Below are 27,931 nucleotides of genomic sequence, written 5' to 3'. Positions count from 1 at the left end.
TGATGCCACTGGTAAAGGTGCTGAAGGTTACTGGTGCTGAGATGGAGCCCTGGGGGCCACCACCCCCACCCGCACACAGAGCCACTGACCACAGCGCTTTGTCCACAACCACCCAACCAATTCCTTACCCACCAAACAGCCCACCCTTCAAATCTGTCTCTCTCCAGCTCAGAGATGAGGATGTTGTGCACCGCCTTGCATCACCTGCCAGGTGATATCGGTTGCCTTCCCGTTGTCCAGCGCTGCCCCCCGTTGCGCCAGGCTCGCTCTGCCCTCGCCTCTCTCAGATCCCGCCCCTCGCGCCCCAACATGTCCTCCAACGCGCGCCGGTCCCGTCTCGCCCCGAGGCGCTCTCGCGAGGAGACCGAGGCCCATGCGCGAGCTGCGTCCGGCACGCGCGCCCCGGAAGTGACGTCAGGAGGCGGCGCCGTGCGCGCTCGCGGTCCCTTTGTGCGGAGCGGCAGCGGCGATGCTGGCCGGGGGAAAGAAGGCCGCGGAGGCGGCGGGCGGCGAGGGCGGGTCCGAGGCTCCGGTACCTCCGTCGGCTGCTGTAGGAGCGCTGGGTTCCTCCGCTGAGAGCGGCGGGGCCGGAGAGCGCACTCCTCGTAAGAAGGAGCCGCCTCGGGCCTCGCCCCCGGGAGGTGCATCCGAGCCGCCCGCCGCCCCCGCGTCCGGCGGCGAAACCACCGGCATCGCAGAGACCCCCGAGGGCCGCCGGACAAGCCGCCGCAAGCGGGCCAAGGTAAGGGCGGGCCGGGGGGCGGAGCCACGCTCAGTGGGGGCCTCCCCCCCCCCCCCCCCCGCGCCAAGCCGGGGGGGGGGGCCGTGGGGCGGCCGTCGGGGTGCCGGGGCATCTGGGGGGGGGGGGGCGGCCTCGGGGTTCGTTTCGTGTGCGGTGCTACGTGTGTCCTGATTTGCGGTGTGAACGTGGGGGGGTGATCGGTGCTGTAGGGGTGTTGGTGGCACTCGGCTGAATGTGAGCCAGCAGGATGCCCGGGAGCCACACAGCATCCTGGCTGTGTCAGCAGCAGTGCAGCCAGCTGGAGGTGGCCGTCCTCTGTGCTAGTGCTGGTGGGGCTGCATCGCAGTGCTGTGCTCAGCCTTGGGCCTTTCAGTACAAGAAAGATGTGGAGGGAGTAGTGTGTGTGCAGAGAAAGGAAAGGAGTTGTGAGGGGTCTGTCTGAAGCATAGCGCTGGGGAGCGGCTGAGGGAATGGGATGGTTCAGTCTGGAGAAGAGGAGCTCCAGGGGGACCACATCGCTCTCTATAAGTGCCTGAAAGGAGGTTGTGGCAAGTGGAGATCAGCTGTTTTTGGTAACAGTGATAGGATGAGAGGTGATGGCATCAAGTTGCACCATGGGGTGGTCAGGTTGGGTATTAGGAACAATTGCTTCTTTGAAACAGCGGTGATGTGCTGGCACAGTTGCCCATGGGGGTGGTGGGGTCACCATCCCTGCAGGTGCTCCAGAACCATTGTGGCACTGAGGGATGCAGTCAGTGGGCATGGTGGGGGTGGACTGGATGATCTTACAGGGCTTTTCCAACCTTAATGACGGTGATATTAAGCTGTGAGGTGTAAGAGTCTCCAGCAGATGCCAGTAACTGCAACCTGCACTCAGTAACTCTCATTTTCTTCTGAACACAAATGAACGTATTCTTTATAAATCACTTGTACTTGGAAACCTCATTGTGGAAGATTGTGGAGCTCTCAGGGGTGTGTAATGCTGAGGGGATTTGAGATGGAAGCTGACAGGATCTCTGGGGACCCTGAGCTGTGTGGTGTACTGTGTGGCTGTGCCCTGAAAGCAGCACCAACCCTTTGTATATAAGAACTGTCAAATAGGGTCACTCTGATGCAGCTCAGAGGGTTTTACTTGCTTTGTTAACAGGTAGGAATTGCTGCACTGTTTGGGGTATGTTTTGGTGATGCTTCTCTGTGTTGGCAGTATCCATTCCCTAAATATATAATGTGGAGTTCCCAGAACTCCTTCCCACTATTATCAGGTGGCCCTGCCTTGAGTCACTGTCTTTGTGCTGTGAAATCAGTGGAGGTTATCCAGGTTGATTAATAAATACACCTGGTCTGGGAGAAGCATGTTTTTTGTTGGGTTTGACTGCACTCTTAATGCTGTGGGAGCTGAAGGAGGAGGAGAGGCCAGAGGGCTTTGGGGCAAACTGCTTTCTTTTGCTTTCAAACACCTGCGATGCTGTGGAATTGCTGCAAGTTACCTTAGGATGGGAGCTCACAACAGATCTAGCAGTGCTGCATTCACACAACTGTGTAAAAACCAATGGTGCTGGACTCAATTGGGTGTAAAGAGTTGAAAGTGAGTGAATAAGTGTGCATGTTGGTGTTCTGCTGAACGTATGCTTGCCTGTGTGCAGGGCTCCCTGTGCTGCTTTGGGTTGTGGCCATTAATGCCTCTCCTTAATGACACAGCTTTGATGGTAAAAGTGAAAAGCGTCTCATTTTCTGTGGTCAGAAATGCAGTTATTTTTGTTGTCATGTGCCAGGGGCTGAGCTGCAGGGTGTTGGGGGGATACCAGCTGAATTCTTCTTCATTTTCTATTGACTGCCTATTTTGAGAAGCACTTGATTTTGTTTTAGCAGAAATCAGGTAGCAATAGGCAGGGAAATTTAATAGCAGTATACAGAACTTTCCTACTTTGGAAAAAATGCTTTTATTTCTCCTGGGGTTCCTGTGTTCCTTTCAGTTGGGCCATGCTTTTTTCTGAAGCTGGTAATATTTCTTTGTGCTGGAGAGCAGCTGAAGAGATGTGGGAGTTGTATCTGCCTCGTTCCTCATGTTGGGAATGGGGCAAGGTGGGACTGGAATATTTCTTCTCAGTTATTGTGGGTTATTTTGTTTTGCATTATATTTTATCCTTGCCACTGCTTGTAGCACTGTCAGTTATCTCTAGGGACCATAGTGTTTCTAGGGAACTTGCAGGTGTGAATGGTGCCACGGTCACTTCTAACCCTTCTAAGTTTGTGCACTGTGAAGTCTGGATGGAGAGGTGCCTGAATTCAGCAGGGAGTGCAGAACTGGGCAGATGAATCCGAGTTATGGGTTGGGCTCTTGCAGTTTGTATCCCTGAGTTTGACAGGGAGCTGAACACAGGGAAGTAAGCTGCAGAGGTCAAGTGATGATGCTGGCTTAACAGAAACACAGAAATTGGGCTAAATATTAGGAGGAAGCTCCTACTTTTGGCTGTCGAAGACAAGTTATGTTGTGCAGGTGAAAACATGGAATTTGTGGAGCTGTTGAAGACCTGTGTGATGCCTGAGATATAACTCTGGCTGAGGTAGCTCAGGCCTATTCTGTGAGCCTGGAAGTGGTTTTGTTGCTTGCAGTGTTTGTTTTAGTGCTGGGACTTTGACGGCTTCGTGTGTTGATGGTGTGTTGTTCTTTCTGCAGGTAGAGTATAGAGAGATGGATGAGAGCCTTGCAAATCTCTCAGAAGATGAATATTACTCTGAAGAAGAGAGAAACGCTAAAGCTGAGAAAGAGAAGAAGCTGCCACCTCCACCTCCACCTGCTCCTGCAGAAGAAGAGAATGAAAGTGAGCCCGAGGAGCCATCTGGTGAGTGAGGAGAGGCGTTCTCCTGTAGCACTGTTCAAGTCTTTTATTCCCAGAGATAAGTGGTGGCCAGGTGCAGCATCACAGAACTCCTGTCTGGTTTTGAATGATTGTTCTGCACTTGTTTGATTGCTGGAAAGGAGGGTGAGAATGTGCAGGAGTAGCCTGGTGGAGATGTGCATCCATTGAATTCTAAACTAAGCTAAACCTCTCATCCCAGAACCTTGTAGTCCTTACTGACACATCTTTGGAAGCATATGGACTGGAGTAGCAGCTCTCTCCCTTTAGCTGCCATACCTGTTTGTGTACCACCATTCTTATTTGAGAGAGAAGAGGTGAGGTGTATTGGGGGGTTGTTGTACAGGAGAGCCCACTTAATTCACAGAGATTCTCATGGCTTTCAGCAATGAATCCGATCTTAATTTCTCTCTGGATGCTGTTTGTTGGAACTTCAGTGCCCTCCTCTGCCAGGTGGAGAATTGCCTTGTGTTGGGAAGGTCATTCTTCATGGAGCAGCTACTGAGGATCACGGGTTTAGCAGTACCCTTCCCATTCTTTACACTGAATTTACGGCTGCCACTGCTTCGTCTGATGTTGGTGTATCACTGCAGTACCCACAAAATCACATTTTGGAGAGCTCACAGCTCGTCATGCTTGGTGATTTTAGACAATAACTGAAACCTAGGGGTGTCAGTCACTGATGTGAATAACTGTTAGCCACCTTCTCTGCTGCTCTTCATGTACTTCTTTTTGGCAGCCAGATCTGCGCATGCAGAAATGTCAGTTTCAGCATATTCACCGCGTCAGGAAATGCATTAAAGGCCAGCATTGCGTTTTAGCTGTTAGAAATTGCCCTGCAGTCTCTCTCCAGATGCAGGAATGCTGCAACTCATGTGCATGACTGCAGTATTTGTGATGATGAAAAAAGCTCCCCATGCTCATTGTAGCTGATCTATCAAAAAAAACGGACTTAGAGTCGGTGCAACTGAGCAGATATGAGATTTACTATTTAATATAGCCAAGACTTTGGTTTTAATTCTTGAGATACTATATTAAAACAATTTCTGTGTGCTCCTCATGTGCCATTTTCTGCCTAGAATAGTGATTGTTGAGTTTGGTTTAAGACAGAATCAATGTGAAGGAGGAAATGGAGAAGCAGAGGCAGCAGCAGGCTGGTGGTTCTGTGCACCAGCACTCATTCTGTGTTCAGTCTCTCAACTAAAAGCAGTTTTCCAGCAGGCTGTGTCTGCTCAGGTCATGACATTCTTCCCAGAAATCCTGCTGGGGTGCATGACAGTGTGGTGTAGGGTCAGCAGGTGGAAGGAGGCAGAGCGTTCCAGCTGTCACTTCCTAATTGGGCTTGCTGTGTTTTAAAGGGTCTGAAGGTGTGCACATCAGTGGCTCTTTCTGTCCTTGTCTTCATTTGCTGAAGCACAGGCACCAGAGCATCAACTTGTCTACGTTGGCTGTGGAAGTTTTCTGAACCTTGTTATTCAAACACCACTGATAGGAAAAGGAGTGGAGTCCAGTGTACGTTCTCATGTAGGTGCAGTGCTCGTGGCTGAGCTGTTCTCTCTGCGTCTTCTTCGAAGCAAAAATACAGTATTTTGGTCAGAAATGCAATGTAGGACATCCGTGGTAGCACAGGATTACATGATGAAAATTAGGGAAGGTACAGAAGTTAGTTTTCATGTTACTGTCTGTTTGCTGGCAGTGCAGACCTCGGCTTCCTTCATGTGTGGAGTGTTTGAGATGGTTTCTATGCAAAAAGCAAAGCCTACAGTCTTACAGAAGTGTAAAAGTAACAGCAGGCATTTCATTGCTCTGAAATGATAGGAAGGTGATGTTAAAAGGAAACGAAACGTGGCACTTCAGGTCATAGTGAAATGTTGCTCTATTTTGGGCTGGGTTCCATTAACGTGTTCAGCTGTGGGGAACTTGAGGTGTTGTGGTGTACAAGTCTGAAAGTTGCTGCATGCTACAGCAGTATTTCATCATTAACAGAAGATAATTGTCTTCAAATGTCTGCTTCTCTTTATTTGAAGAAATAGTTTGACAGTACAGAATTCCCCAATTAACTTTCAGTGCTGGATGATGTTTGAGTTCCTGTTTGCCACTCTCCCTTTTGGCATTCAGGACCTTGCTGCTTTTGTTTTTCCCCTGTAAGGGTCATTTTTGTTGGCCTTCACCAAATCAAATGTCCATCTTTATACCTTCCTGAATCTCCTTTATGTGCTCCTGCCTTGTAAGCTCTGCTGCATTCTCACTTGGCAGTGTTCTCATGCCTGGCTGCTACTTCATAAAAAGTGGGTGCAATTCAGTGCAGTCCTCATTTCTGTAAAATGAATAGTCAGACTTAGCAGTGCTCTCCCTGCCTTTTCATCCGAATTACCTGTTTTCCTCATCCAACTCAGTGCTTATTTTTGGCCATCCTTTGCTGCTATTCAATATTTTAAAGCATCGGATGAGTTTTTGAAGTAGGTTTCTTTGCAGACCTTATTCCTGTTCAGCTCCCACTCTGTTCTGCTGTTGCCTTACCCAGCTCAGCACTCTGCTCCTGCACAATTGGTGTTCAAGTGCAGTAGTTTGCTGGTGGATCAGCAGTTTGCTCTCTGCTTTGTTCCTTACAGCTGGGATCTGACTTTCTCACTGGGAAGGAGGGAGAATCTGAGCCCTAGCGTGCCGTGTTTCACTATTGCTGTATGTAGACTCTGCACAGTGCTTAGAATTGCATCAAAGCAAGTAATAAGCTTAGTGACCTAATGTTAAAAATGATTTAGCTGTCATTAACACCAAGAAAATACTGTCTTTTTTTGTACTGAAACCAAGAGCAGTTTCATTCCCTCTGTTCAGTGTCCATGCTAACTCAGGGATAGTGGGTGCTGCAGGCTGATGCCAGCATCTTTCTAATTCCTTCACAGCTGTAACTTTCCAATGCAAATTTATGGCTTTTGATATATTCCAAATGTTGATGTTTGACTTGTTACATTCTCTTCCTAGCGTGGCAGCAGGTCCTGTAATGTTGGAATATGCTCCCTGCAAAATAAAGTACTTACGATGCAAGTGAAGTTAGGAGTTCTCTCCTGCTACTGCAGATGGGTTTGTCCAGAAAATCCCAAACTGGGACTTCAGTCAGAACACAAACGTTTGTCTCTGAACTTTCCTGTTAGTGGACTGATGATATAAAAGTACTTCTTCTGCACTGCTGTGACTGCGTGAAAATGTGCTTCTTGTGTCAGAGCCGTGTTGAGCAGTATGACAGGCAGTCCTTCTAAAGCTAATTAAGATTTGGAGTCCAGTATTGAAATTGAGACACTCAGTGAGTGAGGAATTCCTGAGTTACGTCAAGACTTTTAGTTATTGTAACTATTTGAGTTTTATTTGTGGACGTCCAACGTTATGGCATTGTAGGTATTCATCTGGATTATCAAAATATGAGAACATTTGGTTCATTAACTCCAATGAAATCCTTAAACTGTAGGAAGTGCCCATTCCATTTGAGTCAGTGGAGGTGTGTTTGGGCTGCAGAGAACACCTGGCTTGCTGGCTGCTGAACACTTGCCTTGAAGCAGCATTCATACAGGTGTTCGTAGCCCAGCAGCGCTCAGCAGTCCTGCTGTGTTTTCCTGTTCTCCAGAGGTGATGATTTTAGACCAATATTTGAAGATTGCTTATGAGTTGGACTTGGAGCTGGCTTCTCCTGTGAAGGTGAGCAGCTTGTAGGAAGGTAGCTGATACTGGCTTGGTTCCTGTAGACACTGCAGCTGTACTCATCTCTATTTTAGAAATACTCTGTTGGAGTGTAGTCCTGTTCTGTGTAATTTTGTCCTAATGTAATTTTGAAACTTCTTCCAGTCTTTCAGATGAGTGCTTCTACTTTCCTCGTATTTCCAGCTTTGGCTCCATTGACAGGTTGCTATCTGTCAGTGGTGGCTATTGGTGATGTTGGCAATCTGTGGTTCAGCAGTACTGGCATGTGCTTGGCTTCAGAGGTTGGTTAGTTTGTTACAGCACTGTTGGTGTATCAGGGGCTCTGAAGCCAAGATAATTGTTTTGAAGCTTTCACATAAAGTTCCTTTCATCAGCCTTCAAGGAAAGGCTTACAGCACAAAAAGGAGGCTCTCTCTAAAAGAAGAGGTTCAAATTAGAGGTTTGAACTATAGGTTCAAACTAAGAGGTTCAGGAATGGTTTGAACTATCCCCTTGTGTACGAGGAGGCTCAGGAGTCTCAAGGGCAAGATTATCAAATTCTTAAGGTTCTGATGCTATCCATCTACCAGATCTTGGCAGTAAGAAGTGTAATCTTATTATTCGAATCCTAGCCATTGATGGAGTTGGTCATAAGTATTTAGCTACTAGGAATGCTACATACTGTGTGCTTCTTTATTTCCCAAGCAAGTCTGATGTAAAGGATCCAGTAACACAGATAACATCTTAGAAGACCACAGAGTTTGGTGCCCCTGGACCTAAGTTCCAGGAGATGGGATTCTCAGAAAATGGGTTTAGTTAGTTGGTGACATTTAATACCTACAACGCCAACTGCCGGGCCTTTATGTCCAGTATGGTTTAACTTATGGAGTAAGGTCCCTGAGTTCTCCTCTTTCCTTCCACAGGGCAAGCAGGAGGACTTCAAGACGACAATTCTGGAGGGTATGGAGACGGCCAAGCATCAGGTGAGGGTGGCGTTTGATGCTTGCCACTTAGGAGCAAGAGCCGCCAAGCTAGGGAGCGATGCTTGCAAGTGCGCATGGGTGTGGGTGTCCCAAACGTAGCGAGGTGCAGGAGTTGTGTACCCACCTGCTTTTCTAAAAAAAGAAAGTGAAGGGTATTTCCAAACAGCACTTGAGGTCTGTACCACCTCCAGAGAAGGACACTAACCTATGTTGAAATGTCTCAGGCCGATCTCTCATCCCTCCTTTCCTCTCCATGTTCAGAGGAGTCCAAAAATGCAGGAAGATCATTCTTATGTAGACAGTTTTTCCCAGTTAAAATGGCATGGGAAGCCCTGGGCTTCAGCACGAGTAGACCTTTATCTCATTTGCTGAAGAAACATAGCGTGTCTTTTTTGTCTCTTATTTTTTTTTTTTTAAGGGGTTGAGTTTGAGATGTGTCCCAGTGGTTAGCCCAGGAGATCCATCTGTTGTGGACATCAGGAGTCTGCTTTTCAGTGGACATGGTGGCTGGTTGCACTCAACATCTGGTCCAAGCACTGATGCCAGCAGCATGCATTTGCTGTTTAATTCACAGAATTGGTGTCTTCACTTTGAGTCCTTTGAGTGCTACTGAAAATCTTCCTCTGACTCTGCAGCTTTCACCCTCACGTGAGGTGTGAGGATTAGGGTTGTAAGCCATGGAGTCAAAGGCTCCAGAACCTTATTCTGGACCTTCACGTTGCTCTTTGAAGCAAATACAAATTCAGGATGTTTGTCTGAGCGTGCATCCTTGCTGTTTCTGTACAAAGAAGCGTAGCTGTGTTTTGCTTTATACCACTCATGCAGAATTTCTGAATGTTATAGACTGTGGACTGGAGGATGCATTGCTTATTGAGGTAGACATTGAGTGTGGGGAAGTTCTGCATGATTTGCATTACATACATGCTCGAGGGTGTGCTGTAGCAGTGGGCTGACCCCTTAACCAAGTGACTTCCCTTTCCCCTTTGGAGTGTCGTTCATCTGCAGATGTGTCAGTAAGTCTTTAAATGAGCAGCAGCCCTCAGCATCCCTTCTGTGGGGATAAAGATAATTGAAACCTGGGCACATTGGGTCGCTGATAAGAATGCCAGGAAGTGGTGTGTGCCTGGGAATGTGTGTGAAGAGGAGATAGCAGTTGAGGAGGAGACATGTCTGCGTTCTGTGAGAAGTGCCCCAGGGAGAGCAATGAGCAGTTCTGAGTTTCTGTTTCCTTTACCATGTGAAATGATACAGCAGGGTGATTTACCTTTGAGCTGTGTCACTGCCAAAGGAAACTCAAGGATGTTTCATTTGTTTAAGATCGGATGGTTGACTCAAAACAAAAACCAAAACCAAAAAAACCAACCAAACGTATCCCTTCACCAGCAGTACCTCAGCTGTTTCTAAATTGTGATGTCAAATCTTGTGGCTTTTTTTTTTTATTATTATTTTTTGGTAGTATAAAGGATAGCAGTGCTCATCTGGAGTGGTTTTGAAGTTTGGGTTGTAAGAGGTGTAGCCTTAATAAATACAAGCAGCAGAGGAATGCTGTAGGGCTCTTCCTGAGGCTGTCTTGAGCAGGAGTTTCTCTGGTGTTCCGGTTACAAACACAAAGCTCCTCACAAAAGCTGCCATACTGCTTGAAAAGCCTGTACATTGCAGTTCTCTGCTGGCTGTCACTGCATGGCAGGCAGAGTTTCCTAAACAGTACCCTGGGAATGCCCACTCACTTCGGCACGAGCTCATAGAGGGAGCTGGTGGTTCTCAGTTTGTGGCCAATCTGTGCCCGTTGTGCTGCTGAGCCTCTGCCAGCGCTCAGCATGGAGCTGTGCCGTCCTGCACGGCGCTGTCGGAGCAGTGACTTCGGTTTGCCTGTTGTGTCGTGGTAGGAGCACGGGGTTCAGCACATTAATGCATTTGTAGTGTGTTTGGTACAGGATTGGAGTGACAGGCAGCTGAAGGGCCCAGAGCTGTGTGTTACTGGAGGAGATGAAGCTAGCTCTGCTGTGTTTCTTCCCCGTTGCAGACCATTGCTGTCCAGAAGCATTATTGGTGTCTCAGTGTTTCCTAGTATTAATTCCACTTTACTTCCTTGCAGAGCTCTATAGACTCTGGTTTTAATTTCCTCTTCCAATTTCTTGTAAGCAGTCAGAGTTTTCTTTCCTGTTGCCCATCACTCAGTTAGATCTTCTAATCTTTGCTTATGAATGGATTTATTTTTTTTTTCCACAACTATTCCTTAATTTTTTTTTCTTGTAAGAAATGCTTGGAAGCTGTGCATGGCTGCACCAGAACAAAGAGAATTCCTGCTTTTCCCCAGGACAGCACCACATGCGTGTGGACTTCAGGCTCAAAAGAAGCATCTTTGTTAGTGGGACACATGCTGCAAGCTTAAACGTTTTTTGATAGTCGTTACAGTTTTCAACAATTCCACTTTCAGCACATAGTCTTAACCTTGCTGCATTACCCGTGTTCTTCCCTTCCTTGGGGTGCATTGCTTTGTATCCTTTGAGACCTCACTTCTGTCTTATTCTCAAGTCAGCTCCTAGGACATCTGAGGTTCATAGTGCTCAAATGTGACATCTCAGCGTTTTGTTCTCCTTGCCATGCCTGCAGGGTTCCCTCTCTGCGCTCCCTTGGTGCTGTAGCACTTCCTACAGCTGTGCCTTGGTTTGCTGCTTTATATAATGTCCTAAATGAGGTTGAGGCATGTGGGGCACGTAGCTGCACAAGGAGTTCCCTGTAGGTATCTGGGTGCCTTTATGAACAAGGTGTTCCCAATATCCCCTGTTTAACATTACTCTTTTACACATGGAGCCTTTCTAAGGAAGAGACCCAAACCTGCTGTACATGAGTTAGGGAGGGGTGTTGGAGTAGTGTAAGTAGGATTGCATTTCATTGCAGTGCATATTATGGGTATGTAAAAATGGAAAAGGAGAAGCTAAGGCAGAGTCCTCTGCCTTGAGGAGGAGAAGCTCAGTGCAAATGTCACCCTTGGAAAGCAGGTGAGAGGGGGCACTGTGCTCATAAGGCATGGGCCTTTTGGTTTGGAATGGCTCCAAAGTGTTTCTCCTACTCTGACAAAGTGGGAGCTGCTCAGATGAAGGGCAGCACTGAAGCAGTTGTGCTCTACAGATGTTCTGCTGGATTTGCGTTCTGCTGCCCTCCTTGTTGCTCAGATGGCTCTTTGCAGTAGTGCAGCTGTTTTGTTAGCCCCAGATGATGCCTGTAATCCAAAGAACTGTTGACTTGGAAAGCTGCATGCCTTCCAGAAATGAAGAGTAAGCAAAAGCCTGTCCTGAAATTAGCCACTGTGTCACCTCGTGGCTGCTCTGTGTGCATTCACTAGGAAGTGCAGGGCCAAAAGCATTCCTGTAGCAGTTCCATTGCAGTGCTTGTAGACAACTTGTTTTTTTATTGTAGGTGTGGAGGGTGCAGCTTTCCAGAGTAGACTTCCACATGACCGTATGACATCTCAAGAAGCTGCCTGCTTCCCTGATATAATCAGTGGGCCACAGCAGACTCAGAAGGTGTTTCTGTACATCAGGAACCGCACCGTAAGTGAATTGTAACAGTATTGATCACAGAGATGTAGGCCACTTTTGTACCAGAGTATCTTGCAACCAGTTTTGGTGGTTACTGTCATATCATTAGTAGTAGATCTTTGCTTTTGTGATGGTGGTGTCTCATTTCTCGCATCCTGTCGTGCTCTAAGGAACAAATTACCCAATTCTTGGTTAAAGCTGTGCTCTGAAGCTGTGTAATAATCTGTGTTGTATCTGCAGTATTCAAAAGTCATTAACAACCTCAAAACTGTGATGATTCTGCCAATGCAGCTTTTTTAAGGGAACAAGTAGAAAATTGGTACACATGTTCTAGTGTTAGCATGCAGATTAAACTATCTCTGTAGAACACTTGAAAACATGATATATTATTGCATAAATAAGGCAAAAACTCTCACCTTGTATTGCTTTTTACTTAATGTTCTGTTGCTGCATATAGGACTTTCTAGGCAGGATTTCCTTTTTCAAGAGGGTTTGAGTGGATCTTCCCCAGCTGAGGAGTAACACAGTTGAAATTCATTTGAAGTAACAGTAAACTAATGTGAATAAGTGAAGTAATTAATTGTATGTATATGTACATAGAGATTGGATGTAAAAACAGATTGTTGGCTTTGAATTCTTCCAGCTGAGAATGAAATCTTAGAATTGAGTGGTATAGAAGTGGCATGAAGCACTGTGAATGAAGTGGTTTGTTCCACGATCAAAAAGAATGTCAAAAATTACTTGGAAATAAGCAGAATCTACTGCAGGTGAATTTGCCACAGTTGGCCTCCCGAATTATATGGAAATTCTTTCCTCTTTGTCATGCTTGTGTGATATCCATTGTATGTTATCAGTGAGGAGCTGAGACATTTCAGTTCGTAATGGTAGAGAAAAACCCAAGGAAATACACAAGGAAATCACTAGTTTTGGAATGTAAAATGGTGTGGATATGCTGTGTGAGCTGCACATTGCACAGCAAGATGTTTATATATAAACTCAGCCTTGTTTTTGGAGTGTAACTCTCCTCACTGTGGATAATGCCTTTTAATTGTAGGCTTTTACTTTTGATCAGCCCTGCAGTGCTCAGACAATTGGACTCAATTCAGGTCCCTTCCACCCCTTCTGCTCTACTCCCTGTGTGTACATGGGCAGTGTATTCCATGGTATTATCTTAGTAAAGATGGGTTAGGTGATCAATAAACTTCATTAGATAGCAATTACTTCTATAGCCTTTACAAAGGCCATGCAAAATTTGATGCAGCAAAGTCAGATGCGGGCTCATATTGCATGCCTAGTTGAAATATGGCACATTGTATTGCCATGCAAACTGTGTTTATAAGCCATCTTTCCATGTGTGTTTTCTTTTATGTGTGATTAGGAGGTCACTAATTTGATGCATTGACATTTAATGGTACTTTAAATGGTATGGGAGAGTAAAATGGATTGCATTGTTCATTAAAGAATGCTGGAAGGTGAAGCTTCTTGTAATGGATGCAGCACTGCAGAGAGTGACTGTTACAGCATTTACTCTCCTATCAGTATTTGGTTACAAACACATGGAAAACACCTCCTTTGTATTGCTTACTAATGTGTCTTACTGTTTAACAGCTGCAGCTCTGGTTGGATAACCCAAAGATTCAGTTGACATTTGAGGCAACTATCCAGCAATTAGAAGCACCTTACAATAGTAAGTCGAGTCTTTTCCTGCCAAAGCCGTGCTGTGTGTATTGTTGCTGTTTTTCTGTTTTGGGAAAAAGCTCTTCCAAATCAAGAGAGGACTTCATATGAGTCCTTCTGTTAGCGTGGAGTGAATGCATGATGAACATTCAGCTACAAAGCAGCATATTGCAGCATGCTCATGCTAGAGTTGGTAAGAGTTTGCTCCCTTAGTAAGGAAATCTATAGCAGAATTCACATCAGTTGGTAAGTAGATGAGTTGGTAAAGAAGTTTCTTGCAAGTGAATTCACCTGCAGCTGTTGAGGTTTGCTACGACTTCATGGGGGTTTGAAGGTCTGAGAGTTTCTCATTCATGAGCTTTAAGAAGTTGCATCACTCAGTGGCCGTAACAAAAGAAGGCAATACAAGGACAAGGAGTTACTGCTAAATTTCAGTCGAGGCAGTGTCCTATGCTACAAAAATGGAAGAGATAAATAGGAGCACTTTATGTTCTGTACTACTTCTCAGGCATTTGTAACTGCTGTACAGCATGGAAAACAATTTGTGCTTTCCAGAAAGATATTAACTTCAGAAATATCCTTCAGGAGGGTGTATTTCTCAGTAGAGCAGCAGTGAATGCTGTTAGCTCTGTGCTGCTGAACATGCAAATAACTTAAAATGGTGACAATTTTGCAGGTGATACGGTGCTCGTTCACAGGGTGCACAGCTATCTGGAGCGGCATGGGCTGATCAACTTCGGCATCTACAAGAGAGTGAAGCCTCTTCCAAGTAAGGAACTTGAAAGCTGTTTCTAGTTGCAGGGTTTCTTTTTGTTTCTGTTTATTATTGTACAATTTACTAGAACAAAGCTTGGAGCACCTCTGTTATTTTTAGGATTCTGGTACTTTGACAGTAGTAAAGGCTGCAAAGCCATTGATGCGTTAAGTTAAGCACTCTTAAGAGGGCAAAATCGCTGTAAAGCTGTGGCTGCAGAATGAAACTTAGAGAAAGCATAGTGGCAGTTGACAGGTTCCCAATTAATGACTGATGGGAGGTGATCACAGAGGAAATGAAATGCACCTTCATTAGAAGAGATTTTATGTCAACTGTTCCTCACCTCTAACCTAGCAGTAGTGTATGAAGTTTTATTGATCCTGTGATAACTGACTTCAATGATCAGAAACTTCTCAAGTCTTAACCATGGGTAAGTGTTCCTGTATTGTAAGGGATGAGTGAAAGATGCTGGTGAATACTGATCCAGCTCCAAAGCTTTCCAGGTTTTATTCTTCTGGGTCTGGAGGAAATAAAGCTGTGATATATTATCTCACTGTAATGAATAAGAATCAGATTCTTCAAGCAGTTTCCCTCTATGGGAATTCCTTGCCTTCCTTCACAGATAAGCTGTTGGCCAAATTTTAATTCTCATTAAGAATGTGTTTATTTTGTTTTGCTGTTATCATATTACGTACATACATGCTTCAGTTTTCTCTGTGGTTAATTATAAGAAGTTTGTGTTGTCTGAACTGGCGATGAGAAGGAAGCTGTTTTTCATTCCTGGTATCTTAGACACAACTGCTCACATTGTGGTTCACTTCCACATCCTATAACTTCTTTTGTTCTTTCCATTGTTTAGCCAAGAAGACTGGGAAGGTGATCATCATTGGTTCTGGTGTGTCTGGGTTGGCAGCAGCTCGCCAGTTGCAGAGTTTTGGCATGGATGTCACAGTTCTGGAAGCCAGGGTATGAATTTCTGTGCTGTTTTACTTTGATACTGAATCATAAGCAGGAAGGCATTGGTGCACTTGACGCAGTGACTGGAAGCATCTCTGCAGTGTGCCCACAGGTGGGTGCACTTGGCAGCCAGCCGGGGTGCACTGGAGTTCTGATCTTGTCTCACTGGGAACAATATCTGCTCTCATTGGGAATGGATGAATGCTTTGTCAGGGAGGAGTGCCCAGTGAGTGCCCAGTAATGCCTGGAATCTTCATTTGGTGATTAAAAACAGGTATTTAGTGATTAAGAACTGATATACTGGAAAGTAGAATGCAAGTCTGCATCTCAAGAGCTTGTCCATAGGTCAGAATCATTGTCTGGAATTGCAGGTTGTAGTCAGGCAAGATTTTTTTCTTGCTTTTGTATTCTGCATTAATCTTTCCTTGTTTATTACCGTGTGCTTATGGTAATATGTCTTCTTATATTGTAAAGTTGTACAGAGCTCGATTTCACAGAGGGTGGTGAGGCACTGGAACAGGTTGCCAAGGAGGCTGTGGATCCCCATCCCTGCAGGCATTCAAGGCCAGGCTGGATGTGGCTCTGGGCAGCCTGGGCTGCTGGTTGGCTGAAACATACAGTGTTGTGTGAATGAGTAGCATGGGATATTTGCACCATGTTCATTGATCTTTCTCTTGGGTAGCGTCCTGCTAGCTGCACTGGGAGTAGGAAAAGGGGTCTTTTAATTATGGTTTTCTTTTGGTTTGTTTGTTTGTTTTTCCACTCCTGTGTTTAATATGGCAGGAAGAGAATCGTCACTCTTAAGTTAACACATCAAGAATCAAAACCTTTTTTCCCCTTTCCAATGTGGGCTGCTGATTTGTGGTTGTCTTCTGGGTTTATAGCTGTGTCTGCTGAGGAGAATAGTTGAAAAACTGCCCAATGGCCTTTTCTAACACTGAAATTATTTCTCTTATGCACAGACAAATCGTTTCCAGTATTGGATTTGTTGTGGTAGGAAGTAGTAGGAGGCAACATATAATGTAAAACATAATGTAATCTGCCTGTGGGCAATGAAGGATTTTTCTTACAGTCACAGTAAGTCCTAAATTTGTCCAAATCTACATGGGCTTCTTTTTAATTAATGCAATTTTAATGTTTTATCCTTTAATTTAGGCGAATTATTTGCCAAAATTAATTTGCAGAGCTTCTTTACGAAAAGGAATCTACATTCTGTTCCCTGAACCTTTGCCTTTGAAAATGCTGAGCCTATGTCATGTCAAGTTTGTGTTGACTTAAGTAAGATGTGATACCTGAACGTTACCTGAGCTGTAATCTGTTGTGCTTTTAAAAGGATCGAGTGGGAGGAAGAGTCGCTACCTTTCGTAAAGGGAACTACGTGGCTGATTTGGGAGCAATGGTGGTAACAGGACTTGGTGAGTTTTACAGAATAAGAAAGAACTGGGGGGGAGAGAAAGTTCATATTCGCCATATTAAAGAAATAGGAGGCTTTACACCATTCCCTTTCCTGGCCAAAGTAATTGTGTGTGTTTGATTATTGAGAACGAGATGTTCTCGTTTGGCCTCTTCAGTAGTTACCATTTTGTGTCAGTGGATTTTCATAATCTTCAGAAGCTCCTGAAGTTAATGTGTAGCTATGGAAGCTGTTTTTTTTTTCTCTAAAATAGCTTTTAGTGTGAAATCCTTAATTAATTCAGATAGACATCTCAGGAGTACTCTAACTCCAAAAAAATGTATTCCAGGAGGAAATCCCATGGCTGTGGTCAGCAAACAAGTGAACATGGAGCTGGCTAAGATCAAACAGAAGTGCCCACTGTATGAAGCAAATGGACAAGCTGTAAGTCTGATGCTGGTTCTATAAATATTTTAAAAATAAATAGCATCTCCAGTGTAATCAGATGTAGCACAAGGCAGCATCTAGGAAGAGAGGGAGGGAGTAATGAACATGCCTGTCTACTTCAGGCTTATCTGTAGGCTTCTAAAACCTGTTTCTTCCATACAGATCTTTATTTGAGATTTCAGATCTTGTATGGAAGCTAAGCTCCTGTTTGTTCCTCCCAAGGTAGCTGATTTTTTTCCTCAGGCAGTTGACACCTCACTCCCTCTTTGAAAGAATTGCCTGCTGTGCTGAGTCCTTCCCTTTGCACAGTCACAGCATGGTTAAGCTTGGATGGGACCTGTCCAGGCCATCTGGCCCAGTCCCCCCCTGTTCTAGCAGGGCTGCCCAGAGCTGCTTGCCCAGGAGTGTCCAGACAGCTTGTGAATGCCTCCGAGGAGGAGCCTCCACACCTTCTCTGGGCAGCATGTTCCATTACTCACTCACCTGCATGGCACAGAAATGTTTCCTGATGCTCAGACAGAACTTCTCACGATGCACTTTGTGCCCATTGCCTCTTGTCCTGGCTGCCATTGACAAGAACTGGGCTCTGTCCTCTTTGCACCCTCTCTTCAGGAATTTATTATTATCAACAGAATCCTGCCCTGAGCCTCTTCTCCAGACTGAACAATCTGGCTTCCTCAGCCATTCTTCACAGGAGAGATGCTCCAGTCCAACACTCATCTTGGCCTTTCATTGCTCTCTCTCCAGCAGCTCCCTCGTTCAGGGACATCCAGAGCTGGACATGGTATCTCCCAGTGATGCCTTACCAGTGCTCAACAGAGGGAAGGATCACTTCCTTTGACCTACTGGCAGTACTTTGCCAATGCATCCCAGTTACAGACTGTTAAATGTGTTGCATTGCATTGCTAACTCATGTTTGCCTTGCTGTCTGCCAGGATGCTTGGGTCCTTTCCTGCAAAGCTGCTTCCCAGCTGGTTGGCCCATAGCATGCCCTAACACCTGGAGTTGGTCCTCCCCAAATGTAGGACTTCAGCTTCTCCTTGCTGAATGTCCTGAGGTTCCCTGTCAGCCTGTCAGAATCCCTCTGGATGGCAGCAGGACCATAATAGTGTATCAGCCACTCTTCTCAGCTTCGTATTATCTGTGAAATTACTGAGGGCATGCTCTGCCTGTCACTAATGAAGATGTTGAATGGAATCATGGAATGGAATCATTATCAGCAGCTTCTTGGTATTTCAGACTTCAGGAGAGTTACCTTACTGCTCCTCATTCAGAACAAGTGTTATGGAATCGGACTGTTCAGTGGAGTCTTGCTCCCTGTGCCTCTGGAAGGTCTGTTTAGCTCAATAATAGCAAGTCCTTTAATTGCTTTTCACTGAGATGTGCTCTGTGGAAGCATGCCAAGTTCTGACTAGCATTGATTGGAGGAATTGTAGCATTTTGAACGTTAGTTATGAGGTGCCATGAGTTCAGGCTGCACTGGGAAAGGCAGTCTTCTAAAACTTTCTCTCTGCCACTCCAGTATTGTATCTCTGAAGCTCAGAGCTGTGGTGACCTAGATTTTCTTTTATTTGTGAATAGAATATGAAGAACAAAGTTTGTTCTTTTGGTTTGTAGGTTCCAAAAGAGAAAGATGAAATGGTGGAGCAAGAATTCAATCGTCTGTTGGAAGCCACCTCTTATCTCAGTCATCAGCTGGATTTTAATGTTCTCAATAATAAGCCTGTCTCCCTAGGTCAGGCTCTGGAGGTTGTCATACAGTAAGTGACTTCACTCTTCACCATAGAATTTTCTATTTATGGAGGACTAAAAAAATAGGTTATGATGCTCCTAGGGTTAGCACTGCACACTCAATGGATGGCTCCAGCTTCTTGTTTGTGCTTCTTGTATTTCCTATTTATTGAAGCAAAATATGCCAAAGACTTCTAAAGTAGCAAACGTCTTTTCTTGAGTGCTTCCTGAGGGTCACTGCTTCAGTAACTGATAGTGGATAAGTAACTTACTGTGCAGGGGGTGTGCTTACTGCCCACTTATTCTACTGGAAAGGTAGTGCATTTGTAATAGACCTTTTAATAATGCTGGATAATGTCAGGCTTGCATTTCAGCTGGTCAGGTGTCCTTCATTTGCAGATACTTGTATGCAGCAACAAGAAAATTCATAGGTGTTTTCTTAAAGCATCCTGTGTGCTTTTATGCATTTCATCTGGATTGTAATAATGAGCTTTTTCAATACTGCTAGGATTTTGTACTGAGCTGACTCTTATTTGTTGCCTCTTCCAGATTGCAGGAGAAACACGTGAAGGATGAGCAGATTGAACACTGGAAAAAAATTGTGAAAACACAGGAGGAATTGAAAGATCTTCTTAACAAGGTCAGATTTTGTCCAATGATGATGTTTAGAATAGGAAGTTACCACTGTGTTTCTCCAAGGAAAACCCAAACAACACCACAAAACAGTTGCTATTAATACTGTTCTTAAAAAGGCCAGCTGTTCTAAGGCTTGCCAGGTATCACTGCTATGACAAATGAGGCCTGAAGAGCTATTTTAATTCATGCTGCTTTTCTAAGCTTCAAAAACTTCTTCAGAAATAATAAGGGGAAGTACCTGATTTTTTTTAATATCAAAAGACATGAGCAGTAGTGCAGTAGAAAATCCTTTTAAAGGGATTTGAAAGCTACCATACAAGTTGAGTAGGCTTCTTTCTCTTTTCTGTAAGAGAACTTTGTCCTCATGTACAAATAGAAGTGCAGGAGAATAGGTAAAGAGGTAAAACATGAATCTAGGAAAAGAAAGAGAACACATCAAGAGATCAACCACTGTGTTATGTCATAGCTTTTGTTGCAGCTGTTAGAGAGGGAGCAGCAGCGGCCGTGTAACTGTGAAAACCCTTTGAATGCTGAGTCTGGGGGAAAGGATAATCAAATCTGTGATTTTAATGTAGGAACGGTGTTCCAGGCTGCCTCTGGAGTCCCACTTAGTTGTGGTAGGGAGGCTTTTAGATCTCTAGAGTTTCTCAAATGAAGAAATGTCTGAGGACAGCTGATTCTTATTTTTCATTAGCAAGGTTTTTAGTCAGAAGTCACTGATGTTGTGCTTAAGCCACGTTCTTCTGGAGTTGGTGATATTTATTGTGATTCTGTAGGTGTAGAATGGCATGTAAGTAACATCTGGACACCTTTGGTGCAGTGGTATAATTTGAGGTGAATATCCATGTTAGACAGTCACTCATGAAATCTGTCTAGCCCTGTTTCTTTCTTTTTCCCCACTTCCTCTTAAAAAGATGGTAAATTTGAAAGAGAAGATTAAAGAGCTCCACCAGCAGTATAAGGAAGCATCAGAAGTGAAGCCACCTCGGGATATTACAGCAGAGTTCCTTGTGAAGAGTAAACACAGAGATCTGACTGCACTTTGCAAGGTAATGGATGGCATACGTGCAACACTCAATTCAGTGATCTCTGAAAACTTCCCCAGCCAAGTAAAATAATCTCATCTAAATGTTTCCACAACTCTCACTCAGTTCTGACACTCTTTCAGAATGTGAGAGATTGTAACTCTGGGTTGATACGTTGATGACAAGGCTGTATTTAATATCTCAGTTAAGGTGGAGAGTATTAACATGTTGAAGGTTTGGATTTAGCTACCTATGTTAGATCATATCAGAGAGCATTTAGCAGCTCTTTTCCTGCAGTGTGGCCTAGGCTTTGTGTAAGAAACAGCAAGAGAGTACAGTATGCTGAATGAAATGTTGGAAAAATGAAGAACTGGATTTAGGTTTCACAGAAACCCATGAGTCTTGCTGTTATTTCTCTTGGAGCCAGATCCAGCAGGATGCCATGCAATACCTCTCAGTCCTTTTGAACATGAGCTGAGCTTAACATGAACTTTTACTGTGTTTAGGAGTATGATGAATTGGCAGAAACACAAGGGAAGCTGGAAGAGAAGCTGCAGGAACTTGAAGCCAATCCTCCAAGGTAAGGATAGGAGTGTTAAAGATGAGTATGAGGAGAGCAGAGCATTATTCATGTATCACTGTGTTTCTGAAGGGAAATAGTATTTCCTTACAGCATTATACTCTTCTTTGCAAACGTGACTTGGCTGAGTTTGGTTTTGGCATTTGCTTTGTGTTGTTGGTTCTTTTTCTCCCACTGAGGAAGAGCTGATCGAATACATTTTCCAAAGCAACGTGTTCACAACGCCCTGCTCCAACAGGCTAAATGTCTTCTGTCTCATATTCTCTTCCAGTGATGTTTATCTGTCTTCAAGGGATAGGCAAATACTTGACTGGCATTTTGCAAACCTGGAATTTGCTAATGCTACACCTCTCTCTACACTTTCACTGAAGCACTGGGACCAGGTAGCTAATTCATTAATGTATTTGTTTTGCAATGTACTCCAAAATCCATTTCATTCCCAAAACTCTTGAGTGCTATCTGCTTTAATGCAAATGCTGATCTCTTAGATGTTGTCATTCCCTGATGAAATTCCAGGAAGCTTTCTCTGAATGTTGAAACAACCTGTAATAATCCTGTCTCCTAAAACTTTTTATAGTTACTACTTGGTTAGTATCATAGGCTTTACAATCTATTAGACTCATTCTGTTTGTTGGAAACATTTGCAGCTCTGCAGAGTTGCAGATTATTCTCCATGGAGTGATGTGACTGTTACAAACACAGACTTTCCTGTGTCTTCACTTTTAGGACGATGACTTTGAATTCACAGGCAGCCACCTGACAGTGAGGAATGGCTATTCCTGCGTGCCTGTGGCCTTGGCAGAGGGGTTGGATATTAAGTTGAACACAGCAGTTCGGCAGGTTCGCTATACAGCTTCAGGTATGTGGAGCCACTTCATGATAACAGCTGCTCTGAGGGAGAACAATGAAATAAATCACAGCTCAGCTCTTCTGGAAGGGGATGGATCTCATGGAATGCACCTATCTTAAGCTTTAAGTGAGAAAAAGCCACTTTTCTTATTGTGATAGGTTATGTAGGAAGCTTTAATAGATTCATGAATCTTTAATGGGTTTTGCTTCTTTCTGTGGCTGGCTTGACTCCACCATTTTCAGCTGCAGTTACCAATTAAGAGGTTCCCATTCATTCTCCAGTCTCTTCACGCTGTTGTAACTGAAGTTTTTGGAGCAGGAGGACTTTGCTGAAGATGGCACAGGCTGTGCTGTTAGAACTCTGGATGTAAGATCCACGTGGAAGGAATGCTGTTCTTGAGTGCATTAATCTTGGGGAAACTCAGTGAGAAAGTGACTCAGTGAGAAGCACATCCCTACTGGCTGTGTAGATATGCATGTATTTAAAGATTGTGAACCTTTAGGCTTATCCCACTGTGGTCCTTCTTGGATGCTCTGTCAGTTCCACGTTTTGATATTTGCACTGTGTGCTCAGTTATGTTTGCTTGCCTAGAAGTTAGCTTAAGCTTGGTAAGGTTTTCTCTGTAACCTGAACAGTTCCTGCTGTGGCTGTGCTTTTAAGATAGTCTTCTAAATTTTTGTTAACCCAACGCTGGGGTCTTTATAAGGCCTCTTGCCTCACCTATTAAATGACAGTTTTTCACTTCCTTTTCCAGGCTGTGAAGTGATTGCTGTAAACACTCGATCTACCAGCCAGACTTTCATTTATAAATGTGATGCAGTGCTGTGTACCCTTCCCTTGGGAGTCCTGAAGCAGCAGCCTCCAGCAGTACAGTTTGTGCCACCTCTCCCTGAGTGGAAAACTTCAGCTGTGCAACGTATGGGATTTGGCAACCTTAACAAGGTCAGCCCTAGTTGAAGGGACTGCAGTGGGGTGGGGGTTGTGATGGGTGGAATCTGAAATGGTTGTGGTGGATGGAAGGAGAATGTTTCTTCTGTTCCTCCTTTGCTAGGCTTTGGTGTTGACAGTTATCTGAAGAACTGTAAAGGCTTCTTCTTTGTATCCTGGGTGATTTTTTTAACTGGTTACATTTCAGCAGTAGATTGATACAGTACGTTTAGCACAGCTTGGTAAGCAGCAAACAAATAATGTGATAGGATGGGTATTAACCTATGAAACACAGTAAAGGTACATGCTTGCATGTATATATCTCCAGATTTTCCTTCCTGCACTTTTTCAGTGATGAAAGTCAATTAATGGAAATGCCTTGATTTTGATTTTGATTTCTCCCCCCCTGATTTTATTGATTCTTTGCTTCCAGGTTGTGTTGTGTTTTGATCGTGTCTTCTGGGATCCAAGTGTCAATTTGTTTGGTCACGTTGGTAGCACTACTGCAAGCAGAGGGGAACTTTTCTTGTTTTGGAACCTGTACAAAGGTATTTGTGCTGCATGTCTTCTGCCAGTTTCTTGTTTGTATAGACTCAGATCCAGAAAAGAGCACTCCTACAGGTGCTGTTATTTTTCACACATGAATATGAGAAGGAGTATTTGTAGGAAGGCAAATAGAAGCAGAGAGTTGCAATAAATTAGGACAGAGCATGGAAGAGTATGGGCTCATCAGTGCTGAGTTTGAGGCTACATCTGTGAAGTTACTTTGCTTCCCATTGGGTCAGATGGCTGAAAGGGGAAAAGTTAATTGCACTTTTTTGTGGATACATAGGTGAGAGTTAAAATGATAGCAGGATGGAATAAAGTAGAACTGACTGACTTTGTGATGCTGCAGTCATTTATTTCTGTTGTGTGTTGTATTCCTGTAGTGAAAGCATTTGGTGAGAGACTTCTTTAGCTTAGAGAACAAACTAGGGAGAAAATTATCAATCCAGAAACAAGAAACGTAGAAGCAGCATAACACGTGTTGTTATCTGAATTCTTCTCAAATTGCTCTTTTTCTGGATGGTTTTCTACTCCTCCTTTTGGCTCAGTTTGAGATTGTTTCAATCTCTGTGCATTGGAAATGAAAAGAATGTGTCCAGGTGAGCTGTTGTGCTGAATCTTAGTGAAATTTTATCACAGATTCTCTTTTTTCTGTTAGATTGTTTGGAAGATTTTGAGTTACCTGGAACGTGTAGCACAGATGACTGTTAAATCCTAGTGTAAATGTCAATGTCTTCTCCCAAATAAACCCTTTCCCCTCTTCTACATGCTGGTTTTCAATTCATCAGTTTTCTTGATAATGCCAAGTGTTACCATAGTGTGTATTCATCTGTTTTCATCCTGGTAATTCAACGTGGTAGGGGATGATTGAGAAATATTGTTACCTGTTGAATTTATTAGGCTTTTCTTAGCTTTGTGGTTTAGCTGCAGATAAGTCAGACTTGTCTGGTTGAAATGTGAGGATTTCAATAATTCACTTATTCTTCTCTCTCCCACCCTCTTGCTCTCTGGTTAGCACCCATTTTGTTGGCCTTGGTAGCAGGAGAAGCAGCAGGAATCATGGAAAATATCAGTGATGATGTCATTGTTGGACGATGCCTCGCCATCCTCAAAGGCATATTTGGCAGCAGTGCTGTGCCACAGGTTGGTGCAGATAGCCTCCACTGAGATGCCTGTATCCTGCAATAGCATAAAAAGTAGATGGTAACTTTGATGCACCAGTTGACAGACCAAGTGCTGGAAGGCATGAGCAGTATTTCATGTAAGGAGTAGGTTCCATGTGTTTCCCTTATTGCAGGGTAACTGTGGAGCTGTTATTGAAAGTGGCTTTATCATCCTCAGCCTTCTGCTGTTTGCTGTATGGTGGTCAACCATCCAAAGGAAGAAGCAGCTCTGAGTTGTGCTGAGTTCTCTCAAGTGCACATTTATTTAACATGTTTATAGCTTGGCAGCTTACGTGTGGTAAGCACTTAGTGGTGTTGATTTGCTGGATGCCATTCAGCAGTCTGGATACACCACACTCTCCTCTGTGCTGTCTGATGAACTGCATAGAATGCAGAACTTGCTGTGCAAGTACATCTATCAAAGTGGAGAAGTAGAAAAGTTAAACCAACACAACAGCACTTCTCTGGAATGTAATCCATCCTCCTCCTTGCTGTGCTTTTTCTTGTTAGTGTCGTCTTCTCTCTTTCTGGCTGGGTTTTCATTTCCCTAAAATAGATGTAACCTGCACCAGCTTTACTGTGGGTCCACTTTCAGCATTGAGGCCCATTGTGAGATCTGCCCAGAGCCTTCAGCCTCCAGGATGAACAGCCCGTGTCTCCCTCTGCCTCCCTCTGTCTGCCTCCCTCTGTCTGCCTCCCTCTGTCTGCCTCCCTCTGTCTGCCTCCCTCTGTCTGCCTCCCTCTGTCTCTCTCCCTCGCTTTTGTCCTTCACTTTGCATCTTTTCTATTTTGTACTAGCTACAGAACATGAACTGTGTCAGCAACTGAAGCTTCTCTTTTCTCAGCCCAAAGAGACTGTGGTCTCCCGTTGGCGTGCTGATCCGTGGGCCCGGGGCTCATACTCCTATGTAGCAGCTGGATCTTCTGGAAATGACTATGACTTGATGGCTCAACCAATTACTCCAGGGCCAGCCATTCCAGGTGCTCCACAGGTGAGGTATTTCTCAGTTCTACGTAGAAATGTGTCAAAATATGATGGGTTGGTTTCTGTAAAGGTGAAGTCCAGAGGAGAGAAAGCAGAAATTCTCTCCCAGGCTGGGAGCCAGCACAGTGAAGACCCAAGACGTCTCTGGTTCTTTGGGAAGATGAAGTCTTGAAAGCAAAAGCAGAAGGGACTGTAGGGCTTTGGCTTTACTGAGGTGGTTTTTATGGTGGTACAGGTATCTAATAAACATAGCTATTGATAACATGATTTTCTATGGAGTATATAAGACAAAATTGTTGTCCTACTTTTTGTGAGATCAAACTGCCCCAATGTACATGAATTGCTGAAGCTCTCTTTTGCACGTTGTCCCAGAGTTCATGTTCTAGTGTCAGACGTGGTCATTTGTTCTTGACATGTATGTAAATGTGGCCATGGAATTGTAGATACAGCATTGAAATCCTTTTTCAGCATACAGCCTAGGAGGCAAATCTCTATCAGCTCCTCTAAGTGCTGCTTTTGAAGTAGAGTTCTGCCGATGTGTTTGCTTTGATACAACGATAAGTAACAGCACTTTGTCGCTTTGTTTTTGACAAACGTGGAACTGAATCTGTGCAGAAGTCATCTCTGTGTTCTCTGTTCCTCTTTGCAGCCCATTCCTCGCCTGTTTTTTGCAGGAGAGCACACGATTCGCAACTACCCTGCCACTGTGCATGGTGCTTTGCTGAGTGGACTGAGAGAAGCGGGGCGCATTGCAGACCAATTTCTTGGGGCCATGTATACTTTGCCCCGCCAGCCTACACCTGGGGTGCCCACACAACAAGCTACCAGCATCTAAGGGAATGAGGAGGGATCAGAAGAGGACTAACAAAGCCACAGAGCTGCTGCTGGGTGAACAGCTTGGGATGAAGACATTCGTGTAGTTTGTTCAGAGCATCTGCTGAAGGGACTTGGCCATAAGTTGCTGTGTTAGAATGGCCTTATAGAAGCCAGTTGGCTTGGCAACCCTTGACAAAAACCTCAAAAAGCTGTTTCAAGTGTCAGCATGTACAGAATTCTTTACTACCAAATTGGGCAAGGAGGTTTCTTTTGACTCTGTGGGTGCTTTCTGGACGTCAAGCTCATAGTTGGAGTTTTAGAGGGTTTTATTCTACCTGTTCATGTATTTACAATCCAGTAACTGCAGAAAAGGCCCTTTAGAAGTTGGCTTCTACGAGCTGTAGCTTAGTGTAGAATTTGTGGAAACACTTCTGCTTAATTTTGTTCTGAAGAATAATATTTTTGACCAATTTTATTCCTCCCCAGCATTTGAGGATTTGGTGCGACCGTTTCCCTCCCAGTAGCAGCGCATCGACCCCTCCAAAGTGTGCCAAGCATGCTGCAGTGGTAAATATTTTCAACAGAAGAAATGACCCAAACTGGACATTCCAAAGTTAAAAGCTAGGAAAAAATCACTTGTATTTGTTTATATAGAAGCAGAACTGCCCAGGCAGTAAGCTTGTGAAGGACTTCATCTCAGGATCGGTGTGTGCTGCAGCTGGGCTGTGCCTGCTGGGTTTTTACCCCTTTCTTTCAAAGCCCAAAGGGAAACACTTTCCTTTCTGCTGGGTTGGGGAGACACTGTTGCAGCTGCCAGGTTATCCTTAAAGTGACTTTGACTTGGCTGCTTTTCTTTGTTTTCCTTCTTTCTCACCCAGTGCACAAGAACATTCTCATTGTGCAGAGTGCTCTTATTTAATCACTTAGGGCCTTCTCTCCCCTATCTCTAGTTAGCACTGTGTTTTTCTTCTCTGAACTTTTCTCATCTGTCTTCGTAGAGCCTACTGCCATCTCTGTGACCTTTCACACTTTCCTGCTTCCCCTTTTTTCAGTCTTTGTTCTCTCTGATGCTCTGTGTGTACATGTGTGATCTGTCCCACCTTCTGTTCCACTGGTGGATTGGCACCCACCATTTCCTGCTCTTCCCTCAGCACTGTCACTGCTCACCTTATTCCTGAAGGTGATGCACAGACAAACACGACCGCAGCCCCCATTTATTTATAGCTGTGTTGGTTTTATCTGCAGGCTTTCAGACTTGATGATGTTGCTTCTACTGTTTTCTTGTGCCTCAGTCTTCAAGCTGGAGATCACTTTTCCTTCTGATTGTATCTGCTATCTTCATAGGCAGAGCTTCTGGCAGGCACTGAGAATGGAGGGACAGTGGGATAAATCAGAGCTGGTCATCCTTGCTTTCCCTTCCAGGAGATGAGAGGACTTGATGCTGCTTGGTTAGGACCTGGAAGTCCAGCAGGGCACAAAGGAGCAGTGTCCAAGGGAAGTTTCAGAGGGCACAGGCTTATTTGAGACTTAAAGCTTCCCCCCTTCTGTTTAGGTAAAAGCCTACCTGGGATAGAATCCTAGAATGGTTTGGGTTGGAAGGGACCTTTAAGATCATCTGGTTCCAACCCCCTGCTGTAGGCAGGGACA

At 44.5% G+C, this 27,931-nt stretch overlaps 1 protein-coding gene across 1 annotated transcript; it reads left to right on the top strand.

The window, feature by feature from the left end:
* The first annotated feature begins 469 nt into the window (after positions 1–469).
* Positions 470–27,931, top strand: KDM1A (lysine demethylase 1A). Its single transcript, XM_042885589.1, has 20 exons — positions 470–742; positions 3,420–3,585; positions 8,196–8,255; positions 11,676–11,809; positions 13,406–13,484; positions 14,151–14,243; positions 15,088–15,194; positions 16,519–16,600; positions 16,928–17,022; positions 18,643–18,785; positions 19,306–19,396; positions 20,307–20,441; positions 20,924–20,997; positions 21,269–21,380; positions 21,724–21,856; positions 22,602–22,789; positions 23,208–23,322; positions 24,336–24,463; positions 25,329–25,475; positions 26,118–27,931. The coding sequence occupies exons 1-20, from the start codon at positions 470–472 to the stop codon at positions 26,301–26,303; spliced, it is 2,541 nt and encodes an 846-aa protein (XP_042741523.1). The 3' UTR covers positions 26,304–27,931.

The sequence above is a fragment of the Lagopus leucura genome, unplaced genomic scaffold (genome assembly GCF_019238085.1).
Source record: "Lagopus leucura isolate 7727_CA_CO unplaced genomic scaffold, USGS_WTPT01 Super-Scaffold_100051, whole genome shotgun sequence".
In the NCBI taxonomy this organism is placed as follows: domain Eukaryota; kingdom Metazoa; phylum Chordata; class Aves; order Galliformes; family Phasianidae; genus Lagopus; species Lagopus leucura.
This window is presented reverse-complemented; position numbering and strand designations above follow the sequence as displayed.